Source organism: Bicyclus anynana, chromosome 16, assembly GCF_947172395.1.
Source record: "Bicyclus anynana chromosome 16, ilBicAnyn1.1, whole genome shotgun sequence".
NCBI lineage: Eukaryota > Metazoa > Arthropoda > Insecta > Lepidoptera > Nymphalidae > Bicyclus > Bicyclus anynana.
In genome coordinates, this window is record NC_069098.1 from 14,526,519 (window position 1) to 14,547,001 (window position 20,483).

At 36.2% G+C, this 20,483-nt stretch overlaps 1 protein-coding gene across 1 annotated transcript in view; it reads right to left on the reverse strand.

Moving 5' to 3' along the window:
* Positions 1 to 8,761: 8,761 nt before the first annotated feature.
* LOC112055891 (breast cancer metastasis-suppressor 1-like protein) overlaps positions 8,762 to 20,483 on the reverse strand; it is a 108,307-nt gene continuing 96,585 nt past the window's right edge. The window contains exons 4-5 of the mRNA XM_052886095.1: positions 13,354 to 13,488; positions 8,762 to 11,004 (exon numbers count right to left, since the gene is read on the reverse strand). Of these exons, the coding sequence (XP_052742055.1) occupies positions 10,906 to 11,004; positions 13,354 to 13,488 (234 nt within the window). The 3' untranslated portion in view covers positions 8,762 to 10,905. The remainder of the gene's footprint in view (positions 11,005 to 13,353; positions 13,489 to 20,483) is intronic.

Consider the following 20,483-nt stretch of genomic DNA (forward strand, 5'->3'; position numbering starts at 1 on the left):
TAATAGGAAAGGATATGGAGCTTAGATTCACCATGCTGCTTCATTGTAGATTGGCGGGATTAGTGAGATAATGTTTGATTGTATAACAAGAACTATCAGATGTAATTGTCTTTTTTTTTTTAATTTTTAACGATGTTAATAAATCAGTAAATATGTTATACTGAATTTGTATAATTTATATATTTACTAATTTTTTAACCTTGTTAAAACTACAATTATATATATTTTTTTAATAATTCATCCTTCCCGCTGCGGTACCCAAGGAATCTCGCAATACGCGCCGTCTCAAGAATCACTGCCTTCTGTATCCAACAGATATATACATATATCCACTTGATACAACGGTTAAGTGAAAGCTTCTTTTTTATATTCTTTACAAGTTAGCCCTTCACTACAATCTCACCTGATAGTAAGTGATGATGCAATATAAGATGTAAGCGGGATAACTTGTTATGAGGAGGATGAAAATCCACAACCCTTTCGGTTTCTACACGTCATCGTACCGGAACGCTAAATCGAAATCGCTTGGCGGTACGTCTTTGTCGGTAGGGTGGTAACTAGCCACGGCCAAAGCCTCCCACCAGCTAGATCTGGACCAATTAAGAAAACCTCAATCGGTCCAGCCGGGGATCGGACCCAGGACCTCCGTCTTGCGCCACGGAGGCCGTCAAAAAGGTTCGTTCTTAAGGTGTTTGTTGGTTGAAACTTTTCATTGACACCATTGGCTGAACTTACTATCGGATCAGTAATAGTTGACTCAACATTCCACATGGCGGTAATCTCGTGAGTAAGATCCAAGTGTTTTGATACTTTTTCTTTTTCAGCTTTAACCAGATTATCGTCATGTGGACATACATGATGATAAAAAATTACATAATTATTAATTATTTTAATTTTTATCCCTGAAAAAATCAACGGTTCCTGCGGGATTTGTAAAAAACTGAAATTCACACGAACCATGTCGCGGACCTCTTACTAGTTAGAATATTCCAATAATATAAGTTATTTCAATGTTTAGTGACATAAAAATAGTAAGGCATCGTGCGCACGAGAGTAAAAAAGCGTAAGCCCCCATTCGCACGAGAGCTTTTTTAACGGTCGTTAAAAACGCATTTAAATAAAAAAAAAAAAAAAAAAAAAAAAAAAAAATGCATGTGAATGCAATGAAAATCAATTGAAAATGCAACACTGCTCGATAAAAAAGCGTGTCTTAAAAACGCTGTCATGTGAACATATACTTTGGAATGTATTTGAACGCTTATTTAACGTCAGTTAAAAAACTCTCGTGCGAATGAGGCCTTAAGTATTTTAATTTGTAACATTTAAGCTAGAGTGCGAGAAACTGGCTAAAATATTACAACCAGTTATCTATTAATTATTCATTATTTGAAAGTTTACTTTGCAATATTTATTGCGTTGCCACAATATGATCACACGTGATTCTCGAATGCCTCTTAGACTTAAGGATAAAATCACTGAATAGTGAATGATACAGAATTAATCTTTACAAGCCGCGCAGTACCTTGACATCCGCATAATGTTGCTATCTACCATATACAAACACTAGCGGATGCCCGCGATTTCGTCCGCGTGGAATTTAGTTTTTCACAAATCCCGCGGGAACCATGGATTATTCCGGGTATATAATCATAATCATCAGTTTTCGCAAATCTCGGAAAACTATGGATTTTTTCGGGATAAAAAGTAGCCTATGTGTTAGTATCCAGAGTAGTAATCGGTAGTAGCGGCGTTAAACAGTAACAAACATCCATACAAACTTTCGCGTTTATAATATTAGTAGGATGTGTCATAATTAGTATTTAAAGATTTAGCACTAACAACAATTACGTAAATTAATATCATAATAGACTGATGATAATCAATAACTGCCTATGAAAATTACTCCATCTTATTTTTAGTTTTTGAGAACAAATTTTAAAATATTTAAAAACATTTTTCTTGAATAATATTGAAAATTATTAATGCGACGCTTTGTGTCGTATACTGACTCGAGAATATATTAGTTTTTGGATTTGTATTTAGAATAACTGCATCATTGCAATGTTCCCTGCACTCTATCTGCCTGTTATTTTTTAATCTGTGGATAAAATAAACAAAACAGTTGTGTACCTGTCGAGTTGTATGGATCAGAATTTTGGGCTGTAATAGGGGCGGATAGTAGAAGAATGCATGGGAACGAAATGCGTATGTTGAGATGTGTGGTGTGACAAGAATTGATAAAGTCGTCACTATCACCCATATACGGCTCACTGCTGAGCTTGTGTCTCCTCTCAGACTGAGAGGCGTTAGGCCATTAGTCCACCACGCTGGCCCAATGCGGATTGGCAGACTTCACACACGCAGATAATAATTTAAGAAATTCTCTGATGTGAGGGTTTCCTCACGATGTTTTCCCACCCACACTCTTCGGAATCTGAGGCAGAGGTCATATCCACTGGGCTATCACGGCTCAATTGATAAAGTACGGAATCATATTAATATTATAAAGGCGAAAGTTTGTGTGTGTGTGAAATTGTGTATGTTTGTTCCTCCTTTACGCTGCGGCTACTGAATCGATTTGACTGAAATTTGGAATGGAAATAGGTTTTGCTCTGGATTAACACATAGGCTACTTTTCATCCTAGAACTGAATTCCACGCGGACGAAGTCGCGGGTGTTCGCTAGTGAGTATATAAGAGCAAGTCTGAAAGTGGCGCTAGTGACATAAAAATGAAAAATTGAGGAGTAAAAGGTAAGCTTTGTATGGACATGTAATGCGTAGGGATGAAAGTCATATTACCAGAAGAATGTTGAATTTGCAAGTGGAAGGACACAAGAGAAGAAAAAGGCCAAAGAAGAGATGGCTGGAGTGTGTAAATAAAAAAAAACATTTTATTTTAGGCCAGAGACCTTTAAGCAAAATATACATTGAGTAAAGTACTACAGAAAAGCAAATCAAAAATAAACCAAAAGTCAGAATTAAAATCAGAAACACACATAAACTAATACTGATATTAGATTTAAAAAAAATAAGAACCCAAAATAATTACCTATTGTTAGAAGAGTAGTTATACGACGTCATCATGGAATTTTTGGCTGATGGGAGGCTTTGGCCGTGGCTAGTTACCACCCTACCGACAAAGACGTACCGCCAAGCGATTTAGCCTTCCGGTACGATGTCGTGTAGAAACCGAAAGGAGTGTGGATTTTCATCCTCTTCCTAACAAGTTAACCCGTTTCCATCTTAGATTACATCATCACTTACCATTAGGTGAGATTGTAGTCAAGTGCTAACTTGTAAAGAATAAAAAAAAATGGAAGGGATAAGTAAAGTGGCGGTGCATGCCAGAAAGCCTATAAAAGCCGTTACTTCATTCGAGACAATTTTTGATTTTAATGATTTTTAATTTTTGTTACAAAGTACATGTTTGCGTAAATAAATGACTGTGAATCGTTATTTTTATTCAATTTCGCTTCTATTTACTAAGACTATACTATTTTCAACTACAAATTTTAGCTTTATAGTACTGTAAAAGGGAGTGGATAAGTAATAGAGACGAATGGAGAAGATACCTACTTAAGTTGGTCAAGGTAAAGAGATGAAGAATAATTACTCGTATAAGATTACTTTGTGAGTACATGGGCACGGTAGAGTCGAAGAGAGGATGTTTGACTTTCCTCGAGCGTAGCAGATGAACATAAGGTAGGGAGGGTGCACTTCATGGATGCGTAATTAAACTACCTATTCATTATTGGCATACCATATTCGGCTCACTGCTGAGCACGAGTCTTCTCTCGAAATGTAGAGAATGAAATATTTAATTAAATATTTAATAATAAAAAGAAAGTCATATTACTAGAAAAATGTTGAATGTGCAAGTGGAAGGACATAAGAGGAGAGGAAGGCCAAAGAAGAGATAGTTGAATTGTGTGAAACAGGACATGTGTGTAAAAGGAGTGAATGATGAGTTGACGAGTAATAGAGACGAATGGAAAAGATTGACATATTTTTTCAACCCCACTTAAGTGGGATAAGAGTAAGGAGATGATGATGATACATATATATATTTGAAGCAACAGCGTGGTGATTCTAAGCTCCATATCATCTCTCCTATTAAAGGAAGGAGGCATAGCCCACAAGTGGGCCGTTAAAGAGCCTTTGATAATGTAGATAAAAACTTTGAAAAGTAAAAGCTTCTATAAATTTAACGCTGACTGGTAAAGGTCAATGGACGGAATTATTCGTTACAGAATTCGTAAACCTCCCAAGCTTCAAAAGTCACACCGTAGTTCGTACTGTACGAGCGGTGAAAGGTACAACGTATACGACATACTGTGATAAACGCTCTTGTGATAAAAAGGTCATTACCCTCTGAATCGCTAAAAGTTATTGTTTTTATAACAAAGCGTATTTACCTACTGTAGATATTTTTTATGACCTTTCTTAACTTAAGTACTTCGAATACGAATCATTTTAAAATTTACTGATTGCCTGCAATAGCCAGACCTCATTTTAACGGTGAAAGTTTTTCAGTCTGTGCGTCCTTCCAAAAATAAGTATGGTAGCTTGTTATGGTCTGTGGTAGCTTTGTAAGATAAAACAAAAAAAATAAAAAAATACTTATTTCCTTACAATTACAGACATTTTTTTTTTAAATTATCGGATTACGGATTACAAGTTTTATAGATTGTTAGTGGGTTAGTTGATATTATCTAATTTTTATTATATTATGTTAGTAGTGTTAATTTTCATTTTATAATACTTTTTTGTAAGGACTGCATATAGCAGTGAGAGCCTCTTCCATTTGTAGCCATTGTATTCTGTCTCTGGCTGTTCGTTGCCATGTTATACCTGCAACCCTGACTATATCCTCACTCCACTTTCATAATGGTCTACCTCGTTAGCGTTTTGAGTCTCGTGGGTACCAGTTTGTAACAATTTGAGACCATCTATCGTCTGATGTTCTTTGTATGTGGCCTGCCCATTTCCATTTAAGGCGGAAAACATGTTGAGCAGCATCTTTAGCTTGGGTTCTTTTCCCGATGACATCGTTTTTGACTGTCTCTTAATTTCAGTTTCAAAAAACTTTGTAAGATAGCAGGTTTTAATGTTTTTTTTTATCGAGAAAGAATACAATAAGGAACTTAAGCTAACTTATCCTAATCACTATACAATAAGGGTGGCAAGAATACTGGCTGCATTTTCGAGCTGGACCACCAGCTGATCCTTTGTGCAAAAAATGAGCCAGACCTTCTGTCACCAATCGAGGCAACTAGCCGCGGGAAAATGATTCGGAGAACTTTTTTAGCACTGCGACTCCATGGCCCAAGTGTTTCAAAGGTACAAATGTGTAACTCTCAGTCAGAGAGGCAACTTATGCCACTTACCGGTTTCAGCTCTTTCTGTTGCGCCTCCCGGTCTTGATTCTGTCTTCTTGATAGCACACGGTGCCAATGTGTCAACGCGTGTGTGCCAATGTGTGTAGCGTCCGATATAAGGGCTCGCCTCATTTCCCAGGGAACAAGCGCAAATCCACCAGATACCTTGACATCATCTCGACTTCTAATGACTTTTGATGTTCATAATTGGTTTTTGTACTTACCTACTTAAGATGAAGGAAAGATGAAAGAAAAGAAAGTAAAATGCGTTTATTTCGAAATTATGCCACACATCACAATATCTCCAGTACACCAGGACATCCAGGACAGTACCCTGCGATGTGTGGCATAACCCAGACAATGGCCCCAGCTCAGCATAATGCTACGTGACCATTTGAATTAGGCCACGAAGCGCTGATTTTCAGTTGGAACCACATTTGGATAAATCAGCCTTCCTAAAATGTGGCTATCTTAAGATCTTGGACAAGGTAAACTTCAAATAGTTATATACATTGTAATCACACTAATATTATAAAGGCGAAAGTTCGTGTGTAAGTGTGTAAGTATGTTTGTTCCTCTTTTACGCTGCGGCTACTGAAGCGATTTGGCTGAAATTTGGAATAGAAATAGATTTTACTCTGGATTAACACATAGGATTACTTTTTATCCCGAAATATCCATGGTTCCCGCGGGATTTGTGAAAACCTGAATTACACGCGGACGAAGTCGCGGGCGTCCGCTAGTAGAGCATATAAGGAAGTTTTGAGGTAGGAACAACGTGAATTGAGGTACCTTATATTGATTTTGAAGTCATGTGAAACGGTGAATTTAACTGTTTACAAAGTCGAGTGGGCGTAAAAAAAAAGTTCGATCGTTTTTTCTAAATGTAAGTCTATAAACAAAAAATATTTTGGTATGGGCACAGAATAAAGAATGATCCAGAAAGAGTATTTACAAGCAGCTCGTAAAACTCGTGCTCTTTGAGGCACGGGAGTGTAACAACTTCCTAACTCTGAACTGAAATTTAGAAGGAATAAGCAGACGCCGCGCGGTTTCACCCGCGTAGTTTCCGTTCTCGTAGGAATAAAATATGGCCTAAAGCACTCAGGGATAGTATAGCTTCCAAACAGTGAAAGAATTGTTCAAATCGGTTAAGCAGTTTCAGAGCCAATGCAAAGTAACAAACAGTAAACAAACAAACAATCAAATCTTTCCTCTTTATAATATTAATATAGATGAAGATTTCAGTATTTCATACAGCCCGACCCACGATCTCGTACCAGAGCAGCGTGGTGGATCTAAGTTAAAGTTATGGCGAAGGAAAGTTATACATCTATTCATTGTTTCAGTTAAGTATATCTAAGCAGTACTTAATTATTTATTTGTATACTTTATTTCACATTAGCCATGACCGTTATTCTTATTTTCCTTTTAGTTAAATGAGATATGGCTAAGTGGCAGGACAACATCCAGGTCAAGTACTTACGTAGTAAATAAATGTTAAAGTAAATAAGTGGTTATTTTAAAATTCCAATACGACTGACTATTCCGAAACAATATTGCCAATTTTGGTACTGTGTCATTAAGTTTTCCTCAATTTCGTTTTGCGACGTTCACAATTTGTGAGTCACCCAGACGTAGATTCCGATGACGGTGTTTTTATAATCGACAAGAGAACGCCCGCGACTTCGTTCGTCCTTAGAGTTTTTAATCCGGCCCTATAGCATAATCCTTGCTTAGGGGAGGTCTAACAATTATAATCCATACCTCCCTGAAAAATTACATCTTTCTACGTCAAGCGGTTTCGAGATTTCGTGACCATTCGCTTTTATATATTTATATACGTATATTCCATTGAAAAGTTACATTTGGAGTAGCGTTTTTTAGAGGACGTAATTTTATAAATAAATTATTTTCAAGATGGCGGCCGCGGGACAAGGGTGGCGACCCCACAAACTTAGTTTTAGCTTTATACTGACCCCTCTACACAGCAAAAAATAAAACTGCGTCCTCTAAAAACGAAAGGTAAGGCCTAAAAAGTGTAGCATTTCAATGGACTAATACTCTTAAGTTTCGGATTTGTTTGAAACTGGGGAGTTAATGTATGAGGCGGACAAATGTGGAAAATTTACTTAATTTCATTTAACCGTTTATTAATTAAGTTCTGGGGTCAACCCCCAGAACTTTTAAGTGAGGAAGAATAACCAAATGTTTGCAAATGTACTCGAATGAGCAAATGAAACGGCACTGAAAGAGAATATTGATGACTTGATCGAGAGTGTAATTAATAATTTAATGACATTCGGATTTTTTTCAAATTTTTAATTTTTACTTATCATCTGTATGCCTTATGGAGAAATATTTTATACTACTCGTATTAAATATGTTACGTGCCTACAGAATCATTTTTACAAAACGTGATCCAATTTTACTCGTAGCTACTCCACACGTATACATACATGCACAACTATGTGTTTACTTGAATTATATATGTATTTATGCATAGAATCTATATTTTTATTACACTTTCTGAACACACAACTCGACATTGTAAACAATATTTAGGTATTATTTGTTTAAATAAATTTCGTTGTTTACTATGCGACTATATGAAATTAAGACAATTAGCCACCTCTGTTCGCCTCAGTTTCAATTTCAGTGTTTTTTTTAAATATGACCAATATTCCCTTTCCCTTCCAACTAGTCGGGAAAGACTGTGTTAGGAGTGGGTACGACAATAGACCAACGGGGCGGGGATCGAACCACCACCCCTCGGTGATGAGTCCGACCGCTCTTACCGTTGAGTTATTGAGGCTAAAGTTAACATATCTATTAGTACAAAATCTTTGCTTATTGATATATCGTACCTACTCTTAGCAATATTTATTTTATTAACTTACTCAGTTAAAATTCCGAAATTCAGTTAATTACATAAAAGTGTTTAAAAGATCCGGTAAAATTAAATAATAGTGAAAGGTTCGTTCAAAGATTAATGCAACTTTCCACGTTAAGAAGTTCAGGATGTTTTCCACGAAAATTAGGTGCGCTGCTTCTTCCTTGATGTATTGATTTTTAATAAAATCTTTTATACGGGGATAATATATAGCCTATAGCCTTCCTCGATAATCGGACCAGTAGTTCCTGAGATTAGCGCGTTCAATCAAACAAACTCTTCAGCTTTATATATTAGTATAGATATAGATATAGATGGCAAATATATATTTTTTTTTTAATATCCAATGCAGGGTATTGTTATTGCAGGATTTTGGGTAGGATTGCAAATAAACTTTTATACATATTTATTCAACAAATTGAAACTAAAGTATCATCATGTAAATAAAGTCCTAAATCTAATAGGTAGGAAATTAAATAAAAGTACAAATTGCAATACAAAATACTTTATTATCCAATTAAAATATAAGTTGACACATATAGATACCTACAGTTTTAATTAAAGTAACCTTCACAGTTTACAACGTAAATAATTATAAATTCACTTAATTTACATTTTGACGAAATAATTACAGTTTTCAGTAAACTTATAAACATATAACTTATACACTCGGTAGACAGTTTGAGTGTTATAACTCAAAAACTTGAAAAATGTTTGAAAATCCGCAAATAAAAAACAAAACAAGAGTGAAATTGTGAGTAATCAAGGAACACAAGTAATTATAATAATACTCAGTGACAATGTACCCTGAGAGCTCATTTCGAACCTGTATTTAGAGGAATTTTCCATTATCCACAATTTGTATGTATAATGCCTACCCTAGATGAAAACCCTGTGCAGGCCACTGTTTATTTTATAATGTATCTTTTCCATAGTAGAAACGATTTACGAAATGTAAATGTCAACCTTTCCGACAGTAACATAGTTCCGAGAGAGACAAATTGCATGGTACATTATCTCGTTCCGACGCTCAGAATTTTTCATTTCTTGGTAACTCAGTTAGCTACCAGAATCGATAATTTTCGTAAATAAAAAGGTTAAAAAATTTCGTAAATAAAGGTATTCACGAAATTTTTGAACCTGAATAGCTTCATCTTGATGAGTATACTACTTGATAGTAATAAGTTGTACAAAATGTTCTACGGATCCCTGACTTCTAAACAGCACAATTTCGATACTCCAATATATCTAAATTATTATCTAGCACTTTAACACATTCATATTTGATTGTACAAACCTATAATACGAATTAACTCAAGATTTTCAGTTATTTTTGACGGCCTCCGTGGCGCAGTGGTATGCGCGGTGAATTTAATGACGGAGGTCCTGGGTTCGATCCCCGGCTGGGCCGATTGAGGTTTTCTTAATTGGTCCAGGTCTAGCTGGTGGGAGGCTTCGGCCGTGGCTAGTTACCACCCTACCGACAAAGACGTACCGCCAAGCGATTTAGCGTTTTTCATCCTCCTCCTAACAAGTTAGCCCGCTTCCATCTTAGATTACATCATCACTTACCATCAGGTGAGATTGTAGTTAAGGGCTAACTTGTAAAGAATAAAAAAATAATAATAATCTGTCTGTCGCTTCATAGACACTACACAATCGGTGTATATGAATGTTAAGGTGCCAGTTAAAAATAAATAACGTATACATCATGTGATAAAATTTTAGCTGCAAAAAGGAAATGTAAATAGGTATGCATTATTATGCATACACACATTATTATGCATTGGTAAACAGTAACCATTTTCAAAAAGTAAATTTTATAATCAATAAAATAAAAATTCAATTTGGGTCTCACTCGATGCCCATACATATACGATCAAACCTAAAAGAAAACTTTGTAAAATAGAACAATATGCAATCATTTATAGAATCTCAATCACCATTAGGCCGGCCCCAGACAATCGTTTTTTTAATGAGTAACTTTAATTTGGAATTCCGTGAGACTACCGCAGACTTTACGTTTTTCTTGATTCGGGATGTATATTATCGCAAGGGCTCGCATTCTATACGTACATGCGGAATTTGTTGTTTTTTTATACTGATATCATGCATTCGGTTTTCCGAACACGGAAAACGGATTCGGAAAACGAGTGTTTGCGGCCGACCTTATTTAGAGAAATGTCACAACGTCATCATTTACAAGGTCACTGCACACGGAGCGATTTTCGCATGCAGAGCACACGCGAATTATTAATTTAAGTAAAAATAAAATCAGGTTACCATCATTTATAACTTAAATATACTCGTATATAACCAGTGAACCGACTACGTTTCACATATAAAGATGTACTAAACAAAATACAAATTGCCAAACAAACTACCTATGTAGCTATTTTAAACTTAGATAGGTTGTTGAAAAGTGCTCTAGAGATGTAAATTAGTGTTTGTATCGATGTAGCGTAAAATAAATAAAGTACAGCTAAAACTATATGGTTACAACTTTACTGTCTGTGACTGGATTCAGTTTCAAGCGTTTTAACGCGCGCGTAAAACTCACCGTGTGTATAGGCCCTAACATTTGCCCCTAACAATACCTCTCAATAATTTAATAGCCCCTACCCCTACCGGTATCAGTCGCCTCTCTCCAGCAGTTTCCTCACCAGCCGCCAGTCTTCCATGATGTCGGAGTCGGGCAGCATATACACCACGTACGGCGGTGACACCGCCACCTGTAACAAGCATCATCATCAGTTAAAAGCTTCTTAGCTTCTTCTAAGCTCATATAAGCGCGTGCCGCGAGAGACACCTTCCAGAGATACTGACACGACACCAGCGGTTCGAGCGAACAGGCCTAAATATGCCTGTTTACGCGAGTCCGGTTTTTTGAAGCCCGTAATGTCGCGCTCGTGTAAGCGCGTAAACTGAAACGACCGTATACGTGCAAAAAATACGCTAGTCTGAAATCACCCTTAATAGCTCCATGAACAAGAACTCAAATCTGTATAGTTTAGGGATTTTAAATTTAAGACTTTAGAAAATAAAATCAGCTAAAAATAAAATCACAATGTCGAGTTGTGTGTTTAGGAAGTGTAAAAACTATATATACATAAATGTATAATGGAATTAAACACAAAATTGGGCATGTATGCGCTGCGCTTGCGGTGATTTTGTAGGCACGTAACATATCTATAGCATAAAATAATCATTGGTATAAGGTGCGAAAGTGCAAAAAACAAGCAAACTCACTTTCGCATCCATGATATTAAATATTAAACACCTGTACGGCAATATTCTTTATAAGAGCCGTGGTAGCCCAGTAGACCTCTGCCTTCAATTCCGGAGGGTGTGGGTTCGAATCCGGTCCGGGGCATGCACCTTTAACTTTTCAGTTGTGTGCATTTTAAGAAATTAAATATCACGTGTGTGTCATCGGTGAAGGAAAACATCGTGAGGAAACCTGCATACCAGAGAATTATCTTAATTCTCTGCGTGAGTGAAGTCTGCCAATCCGCATTGGGCCAGCGTGGTGGACTATTGGCCTTACCCCTCTCATTCTGAGAGGAGACTCGAGCTCAGCAGTGAGCCGAATATGGGTTGATGTCGACGGCAATATTCTAGCGGAAAGAATTGTGATTTAATTTGATTTGATGGACTTGTACAGGTTTCTTGTAGGAATGCGCATGCCACCGTGTCGTGCGCTAAGTTAAGTGGCTTTACGGAAACTATACGTTTTCTAAAGTAAAATTATTTTCGTGTTAATAAAAAGAAAGAAAATTTGGAAAAAACAATTTAAAAGGGCATTCCTTAGTCTTCTTGTATTGTAAATGGCTTTACGGAAACGATACGTTTTCTAAAGTAAAATTCGTATAAAAAAAAGAAAGAAAATTTGGAAAAAACAATTTAAAAGGGCACTTCTCAGTCTTCTTGCATTGACGCCCAACTTTTTTTCTTGACAAAGTTCTCCATTGTGGTAGTTAACAAAGGGCGTAGTACCTGGACAATGTGTCTATATAAAAATATTAATTAGTCAGCAATAAAACTTTATCACAGTTACAAGTCAATTGTAAAAATGCTCTTTGAATTCTGGACTTTTAGGGATTCGGACTTTCACATTGGTCGAAGTTCAATGTAAGTTTTTTATTTAATTATACTCTGTGTTTACACATCACAAAACAAATATCTTTGTTATGTGCGTTTATGTTTATACTTCTAATAACAAAAAATGTCACATCGAATGTAAGGAAACTAATAATGTATGATTAAATATTTTTGTTTGATTTTGAAATTTTATAATACCTATTATTATTTTACAATCATCCCGGAAATCTTTGTTTTTCATGTATTAATTAGTTAATTATTTTCCCCAATCACATCACACTAAGGCGAAAGTTTGTGTGAAAGTGTGTAAGTATGTTTGTTCCTCTTTCACGCTGTGGCTACTGAAGCGATTTGACTGAAATTTGGAATGAAAATAGATTTTACTCTGGATCAACACATAGGCTACTTTTCATCCCGGAAAAATCCATTTATGAAAAACTGAATTCCACGCGGACGAAGTCTTGGGGGGTCCGCTAGTATGTTATAAAAATCAATATATTCAAACCTAGTCGTCATCCCAATTGCCCATTTTGATATGGCGGGTAGGTATAAAGCATAGTCTCAAGAAGCGCTAACAGCAGATTGCGATCTGCATGATGTCGCATTGCAACCAACACACTATCAGTTTTGAAGAATTACCTGCCGTTAGGGCAGGTAATTCTTCATAACTGCAGGCACGTGAACCTATTGGAGGGTGAGTGGCTAGCATAAGCCCCCATTCGTACGAGCGTTTTTATAACGGACGTTAAAAACGTTAAAAAACAGTTCAAATAGAACAAATGCATATCTAAGTATATGTTCACACGTCAGCGTTTTCAAAACGCGACGCATTTTTTCGAGCAGTGTTGCATTTTCAATTTTGTACGTTGGAAATAGACCTTCATTTAACTTCATACTATATTTGAAGGCTTTTTTAACGCTCGTTAAAAAACGCTCGTGCGAATGGTGCTTAGACGTGCAAAAAGTAGCACAGCACTCACCTGTCTACGTCTTCTCTTCCTGCCCCACAGCTCGTTGCTCGGCCAGATGTCGACGGTGTGCCGCTCTTCTTCTATTTTTCGTATTTTCTCTAAGATTTCCTCTTTTAGAGATTCGTATGACAACCATTTTTCGCTCTGTTGATAAAGAAACATATTTTAACACGCGTTTTATGTTTAAGTTAGGAATATAAAAGTTAGGGGGGGGGGAGGGGCATTTGTATAGTAATTTTTTACATTACAATGGTAAAAGCTTTCGTAAAAAACGTTCCAGTGAAATGATGAAAATATTTTAATATTTTCTTTAAAATAAAATAAAAATATTTTTGCAATAAAATTATTTATTTACTTTAATTTAATAATTGATTAAAGTAAATAAATAATTTTATTGCAGGCCAATGAATTGTAGGTACTTTAGGCCTATTTATACTTTAGATAGAGTAGGGACGTCTCAAAAGTTCAATGTGGTTTTAAATCATTGTGTTATTAATTTGTGTGCGTGACTCGTGAAGTCCCAAGTTTAATCTTTGTACTATTCTCGTACCTTCTATTAAAAGCATGTGAAGTTTTCACCAAGTTGGGTGTAAAAAGTTAGTCATGTTCAATCTAACGTATCGTTATTAAACGAACAGACAAACTTAAAAGTTCGCATAAAATAAACATACAAAATTAAAAAGAATTAGATAATTTATTTATTAGTTAGTAGTCTTTACTAATATTATTATTTAATAAATTAAATATCACGTGTCTCAAACGGTGAAGAAAAATCATTGTGAGGAAACCTGCATACCAGAGAATTTTCTTAATTTTCTTAATTGTGAGAGGAGACTCGAGCTCAGCAGTGAGCCAAATATGGGTTGATAATGATGATGACTAATTTTAGGTACAGAGAGGTAAAGTAAGTTGCTGCGGTTCAGTACATCTAGAGAGATAATATCTTTTTATATATATTTTATTCTTTGACAAGTTAACCCATGGCTGCGATCACATCTGCGGCCTTATTATGTATCTCAGTGTACCATTCAAACAATGAGTCACTACATCATTTTTCATCGTATTTATGTCATTGTTATCATCTAACATAAGGTTTCTTAAAGTGGGGTAGCCCCTAGGAGTTCGCCATTCGACGGTAGGGGGTTCGCGACAAGATTTACGTAATGGTGGCTTGATAACTGATACCAATTGTCCAACATTACTCCTAACATTGAAAACATTTGCGACAAGAACAACATAAACATAACGTAATATTGACTGTGCTATTTCACATAAAGTAGCAGTGATTTTTGTTTTTACGATCGTCTAACATGATTATTTTAACAAAATTACGTAATTACCAGTTTTTCGTTAAAATAAAGTTACTTCTTGCTACTACCACTACAATACTAATGCGTGCGTAAAATTACGTAAAATGACGATAACTATGTAATTTTGTTTCGTCGTTAGACGGTTGCAAAACCAAAAATACGATGAAAAACGATATGACTGATTGTGTGAATGGTACACCGAGATACATAATAACCCTGCTGTTGTAAAGTGATGATGGAGTCTAAGATGGAAGCGAGCTTACGTGGAAGAGATACAGGTTTGTTCTACCCGTACCTCTAACGGTTTCTGTGGATCTACCCGATTTGATATTTCTTTTACCAGTAGAAAGCTATATTATCGGTGATGAACATAGGCTATATTTTATTGCCGAACTAGCGGACTCCCGCGACTTCGTCCGCGTGGAATTTAGTTTTTCACAAATGCCTCGGGAACCATGGATTTTTTCGGGATAGAAAGTAGCCTATGTGTTAATCCAGGCTATAATATATCTCAATACCAAATTTCAGCTAATTCGGTTCAGTAGTCGAGGCGTAAAAGATAAACAGACATTCATATCATCAAAATCATCAGTTTTCGCATATCTCGGAAAACCATGGATTTTTTCGGAATAAAAAGTAGCCTATGTGTTACTCCAGAGTAAAATCTATTTCCATTCCATATTCAGCCAAATCGCTTCAGTAGTAGCGGCGTTAAAGAGTAACAAACATCCAAACATCCATACAAACTTTCGCATTTATAATATTAGTAGGATTTCCAGAAAATCAGGAACTGCGCCGTTGACACCGCGAAGCGTCTATCAGTAATTTATAAATTTGTTTTAAAATTAGTACAGAATGTCAAAACAGATAAGGGAGAGAGGAACGGTAGGTACAGGTAACGGTGGTTACCCTTTAATCCCATGGATGTGTATCATTTTATCTTCCTACCGTGTTTGAAACCAAACAAAGAGAAACTTTCGGACCCTTACTTGTTTGTAATACTAATAATAAAACGTTTTGTGTTGACTGTATGTTTGTACGGTTTTGCAGGATTTGTACATTTTGCAGGATAACAAGTAGCTATTGCACAATTTTTCTTTTATAAGCACATTTGCCAAAATATCTTGTAGAATATCCTTATCATCCTTTTCACCGATACTTCGAACTTTGTAATTTAGTGTTCGTCAACGCATAGTTGCCTAACCTCCGCGCCACGAAAGAAGTCCCGTGGTTAAAACCTGAAGTAAAATTGACAACGCCTTACACAAATGACATGACAATGATCGCCATTAAGACATTAGCGCCGCGTCTATGGGACTTGTTTCGTGGCGCGGAGTATATGTATAAGCCACCGAAATAGAAGGCTTGTAGTAACAAATACCAGCTATCCATCCATATAGCCATCAATCCGCTATGATATAGAGGATTAAATACCTTAAGGATATACTACATAGCAAAGTTACATAAATAGGGTAATTAAATTAAATATAAACAATATTAATATCGAATAGTACCTACTTGGAATAAGGGTCCGAATTATACCAATTTAAGTAAGAAGTAGTATCAAAGTGTATTTTTTTAGGGCTAGAATGGCCAGAAAGTAATTTTATGCATCAATTTGTATTTTTCAAAAGTTAATAAGCAAATCCTCCACCTCCTAACAAGTTAGCCCGCTTCCATCTTAGACTGCATCAAATTCAAAATTCATTTATTTTAAGTAGGCTCAGTTTACAGGTACTTTTGATACGTCAGTTGACAATTTGTAAAGATTCTACCACCGGTTCGGAAGGCAGGTTCTGCTGAGAAGAAAAGGGCAATAAACTCAACAGTAGCTCTTTTAAAAAAACATACAATATTATAATTTACACTTGATGACAACATTACAATTTCTTATAATTTTACTTCCTGTGTGAAGGTGAAAGCTGATTCAACGGCCTCCAAGCATCTGTATCATTAAGGAAGTCATGAATGGTGTCATCACTTACCATCAGGTGAGATTGTAGTCAAGGGCTAACTTGTAAAGAATATATTAAAAAAAAAGTTAATGTTACGAGTACATGCAAAATATGGTCACCCTAGCTTTGGTAACGCCAGCGCATGGGGAGAGGCAGGTAAAAATGGCACAATGAGATCAGGACGCGCTTTTTGCAGTCATTACACGGTAGGTACGAGACTTGACTGCGTTATGATTCACTGATGCTCTGATTCGCTACGAACGTTGTTTATCAAACTTTATCTCAACCGACTGACGTGGAATCCTATGGTATCCTAATATAGATGTTTGTGACTCTTTCCCGCAATACTTTCTACTGAATGGATTGGATTTGGAATGGAGATAGATTATATCCTAGATTACCAGAAAATATAATCTCTTAATTTCGGAAAAATACATGGTTTCCGAAAAACTAAATTTCACTTAGATGAAGTTTCAAGTGTCCTCTATTTTTATATTATAGATTGAATATCAAATCACGTTAAAACCTCTGTATTCAAATTCAAAAAAATACTAAAAAACTAAACGATTATCTCAGTATTATTCATCCTATGGGCGCCAATATGTGCAAGAGAAAAACTCCGAGTAGAGCCGCGTCTTAAAAAGTATCTTCAAAACACGTCAAAACTTACTCGTACCTTCACTGTTTGTGATATTCTCCCTGTCCGGCCTAAAGTTGGATATCAGCAGCTTTGGATCATCAATAGCGAGCCACTTTCGGCTAACTGTTGAGCACGAGTCTCTTCTCAGAATGAGAGAGGTTAGGCTTACAATCCACCACTCTTTCCTAATGCGTATTGGCACACTTCAGATACGAAGAGAATTAAGAAAATTCTCTGGCAGGTTTCTTCACGATGTTTTTCCTTTACCATTTGAAGGATGTGATATTTAATTTCTTAAAATGCACATAATTTAAGTAAGTAATTACACAAAATTACTCATTATAAATCTAATATTAATTTTAAACAAACATGTCAATTCTAAATTCAAAGTTTTTGAAATGTTTTATGTCGGGAAAATTCTTCGTCATTGTTAGTATTTGTGTAATTAGTCACAGAAAATTAGTTCTTTATGTTTACGTCATCCGTCCGAATTATAGTCAATACAATCAAAGTCAGAGGTCATATCCATTGGGTTATCACGGTTTTAGCTTTGAATAGTTGTTATAAAATACTAACTCCAGTTCTATTATGTTATACCGAAGAGTTTGTGTTTGTTTTAACCCGCTAACCTCTGGATATACCAGCCAAATTTAAAAATTGATTTTGCCATTGACAGGTCATTCGTTGAGGAATATTAAAAATATTAACAATCTGGAAATTCTGATGAAATTAAAGGAGTTCAAATAAAGGGTGAATTTGTAATATAAGACTTTTTTTTCAAATTCTTTTACAAGTTAGTCCTTGACTACAATCTCACCTGGTAAGTGATGATGGAATTTAAGATGGAAGCGGGCCAACTTATTAGGAGGAGGATGAAAATCCACACCCCTTTCGGTTTTTATACGACATCGTACCGGAACGCTAAATCGCTTGGCGGTACGTGTTTGCCGGTAGGGTGGTAACCAGCCACGGCCGAAGCTTCGCACCAGCCAGACCTGGACCAATTAAGAAAACCTCAATCGGCCCAGCCGGGGATCGAACCCAGGACCTCTGTCTTGTAAATCCACCGCGCATACCACTGCGCCACGGAGGCCGTCAAAATTTAAAAATTGATTTTGCATTTAACGTATGATTCGTTGAGGAAATGTACAAGGTGAATTTGTATCGTAAGACCTTCTTTTTTAAGTGAATATGAAAATATGAAAATTCACGATATTTGACATGTTTTATTTTATAAATGCAATATTAAACTTTTCGACTTAATTACTTTCGTGTAAACGTAGGCGTCCACTGATTCGCAACGTGCGGATTTTATGAATCGCAAAATTAAAATTATTCGTTTGATACGATCTGTGGACGCCTAACATAAATTGCTGGCATGCGAATTAGAAAAGTTGATTGTTTTTCTTTAAATAACTAAGATTTTTTCCAAAATATGAAAAAGTGGTAAAATAATAAAACAATATGTAGAATACGACTTGCACTTCACTGATATTTTTCTATTACTTACGGCATTGTGTTTTGAAAAGGGCAATTGTAAAGGTCGCGTGGACATTTACGAAACTAGTTTTAGCACAGAATACATATGTACAAGGTTTTAGCAAAATCTAGTAGCAAAGAATATAATTTTAATTTGCTTTTGTTATCGATGACTAGTTAGCATGAGACTGTGAAATCGGAATATCGGCCTCTATTAGTTTTAAACCCATCAGAGAATCATAACCATGAGTAAGGTCAAAACAAAACAAGATTAAAAAATATTCCTAATGACGTTAAAAGGTAGCCTTAATAACGAATCGATTTTTTTTTTTACGAATATAATTTATTTCTAACTATCGGATGTTCTTCGTCCGCGTGTAACTCGATGTGAACTTTCAACTACCCATCCCTACCTTATCCTACCCCTACTTCATCTTTTTAAATTTTTTCTGTCATAAGAACCATCTCCTGACAATAACAAACACATGAAATAAAATAGTGAAATCAGTCCAGCCGTTCACGCGTGATGGCGTAACCAAGGGATATAAAGATTAATTTATATATGTATATATAGATGTATATAATTATAATTAGTATCAATAATTTATTACGAAACGGCTAAAAATCACTGCTATCATAATAAATTAATCTGAATAAAACTTGCGATAGTTTAAATTCTATAATTGACGGTCTCCGTGGCGCAATATGTATGCGCGGTGGATTTACAAAACGAGGTCCTGGGTTCGATCCCTGGCTGGGCAGATTGAGATTTTCTTAATTGGTCCAGGTCTGACTGGTGGGAGGCTTCGGCCGCGGCTAGTTACCACCCTACTGGCAAAGACGTACCGCCAAGCGATTTAGCGTTCCGGTATGATGCCGTGTAGAAACCGAAGGGGGTGTGGATTTTCATCCTGCTCCTAACAAGTTAGCCCGCTTCCATCTAAGACTACATCATCACCAGGTTACATTGTAGTCAAGGGCTAACTTGTAAAGAATAAAAAAAAAATTGATATCGTTAGTGTAAAAGCAGCTCATAAACAGCGAGAGATAGCAGAGTAGCGAACAAAAGGCGACGCATTCAATCCATGCAACAGCGCATCGAACTGAATCGCAAGTTGACTCGACACGTGGGTCGCACAATGCTCGGCGCGCGCGCATCCAAGATGGCCGCCTTCCGGGAAACGCGGCGAGGTCGCGCGCCAACGGCCGGACGCCATCTTGCTTGCGCGCCAAATTGATACGTTGCGTGCATCCTTTGTGATTTAATGGCTCTGGGCTCTGTGCAACCGCTCGCTTTCTAATGTCTGCTCGACTGCGCTGGCGTGGGGAGGGTTATGTTTTAAACTTGTATGTAACTCGCCCTGTTATCGATATAATAAAATAATAAATAAAATAAAAAGCTTTTATTGCTGAGTTTTGTTTACAGTGTACATTTAAAAACGTGCCAAATTAGTTATTAACATACAAATCTTTAAATAAAATAACTTTTTTTCGTTAGTAAATAATAATAACTATTACTATCGGCAAACGGTCGTTAGTCTGCAGCTTGTCTTCCGACAAAGGCCTCCTATAAAGTTTTCCATTCTATTCTATTTCTTGCTATACGAGACCTTATTAACCCCGCTATGCTCCTAATATCATCTTCCCACCTTTTAGTCTAGCTGCCTCTGTTTCTTTTGCTGTCTCTCGGGTACCATTCCGTTATTGTCCTGGTCCATTTATTTTTCTTTTCTCTTATCATATTGTGTATTGTGT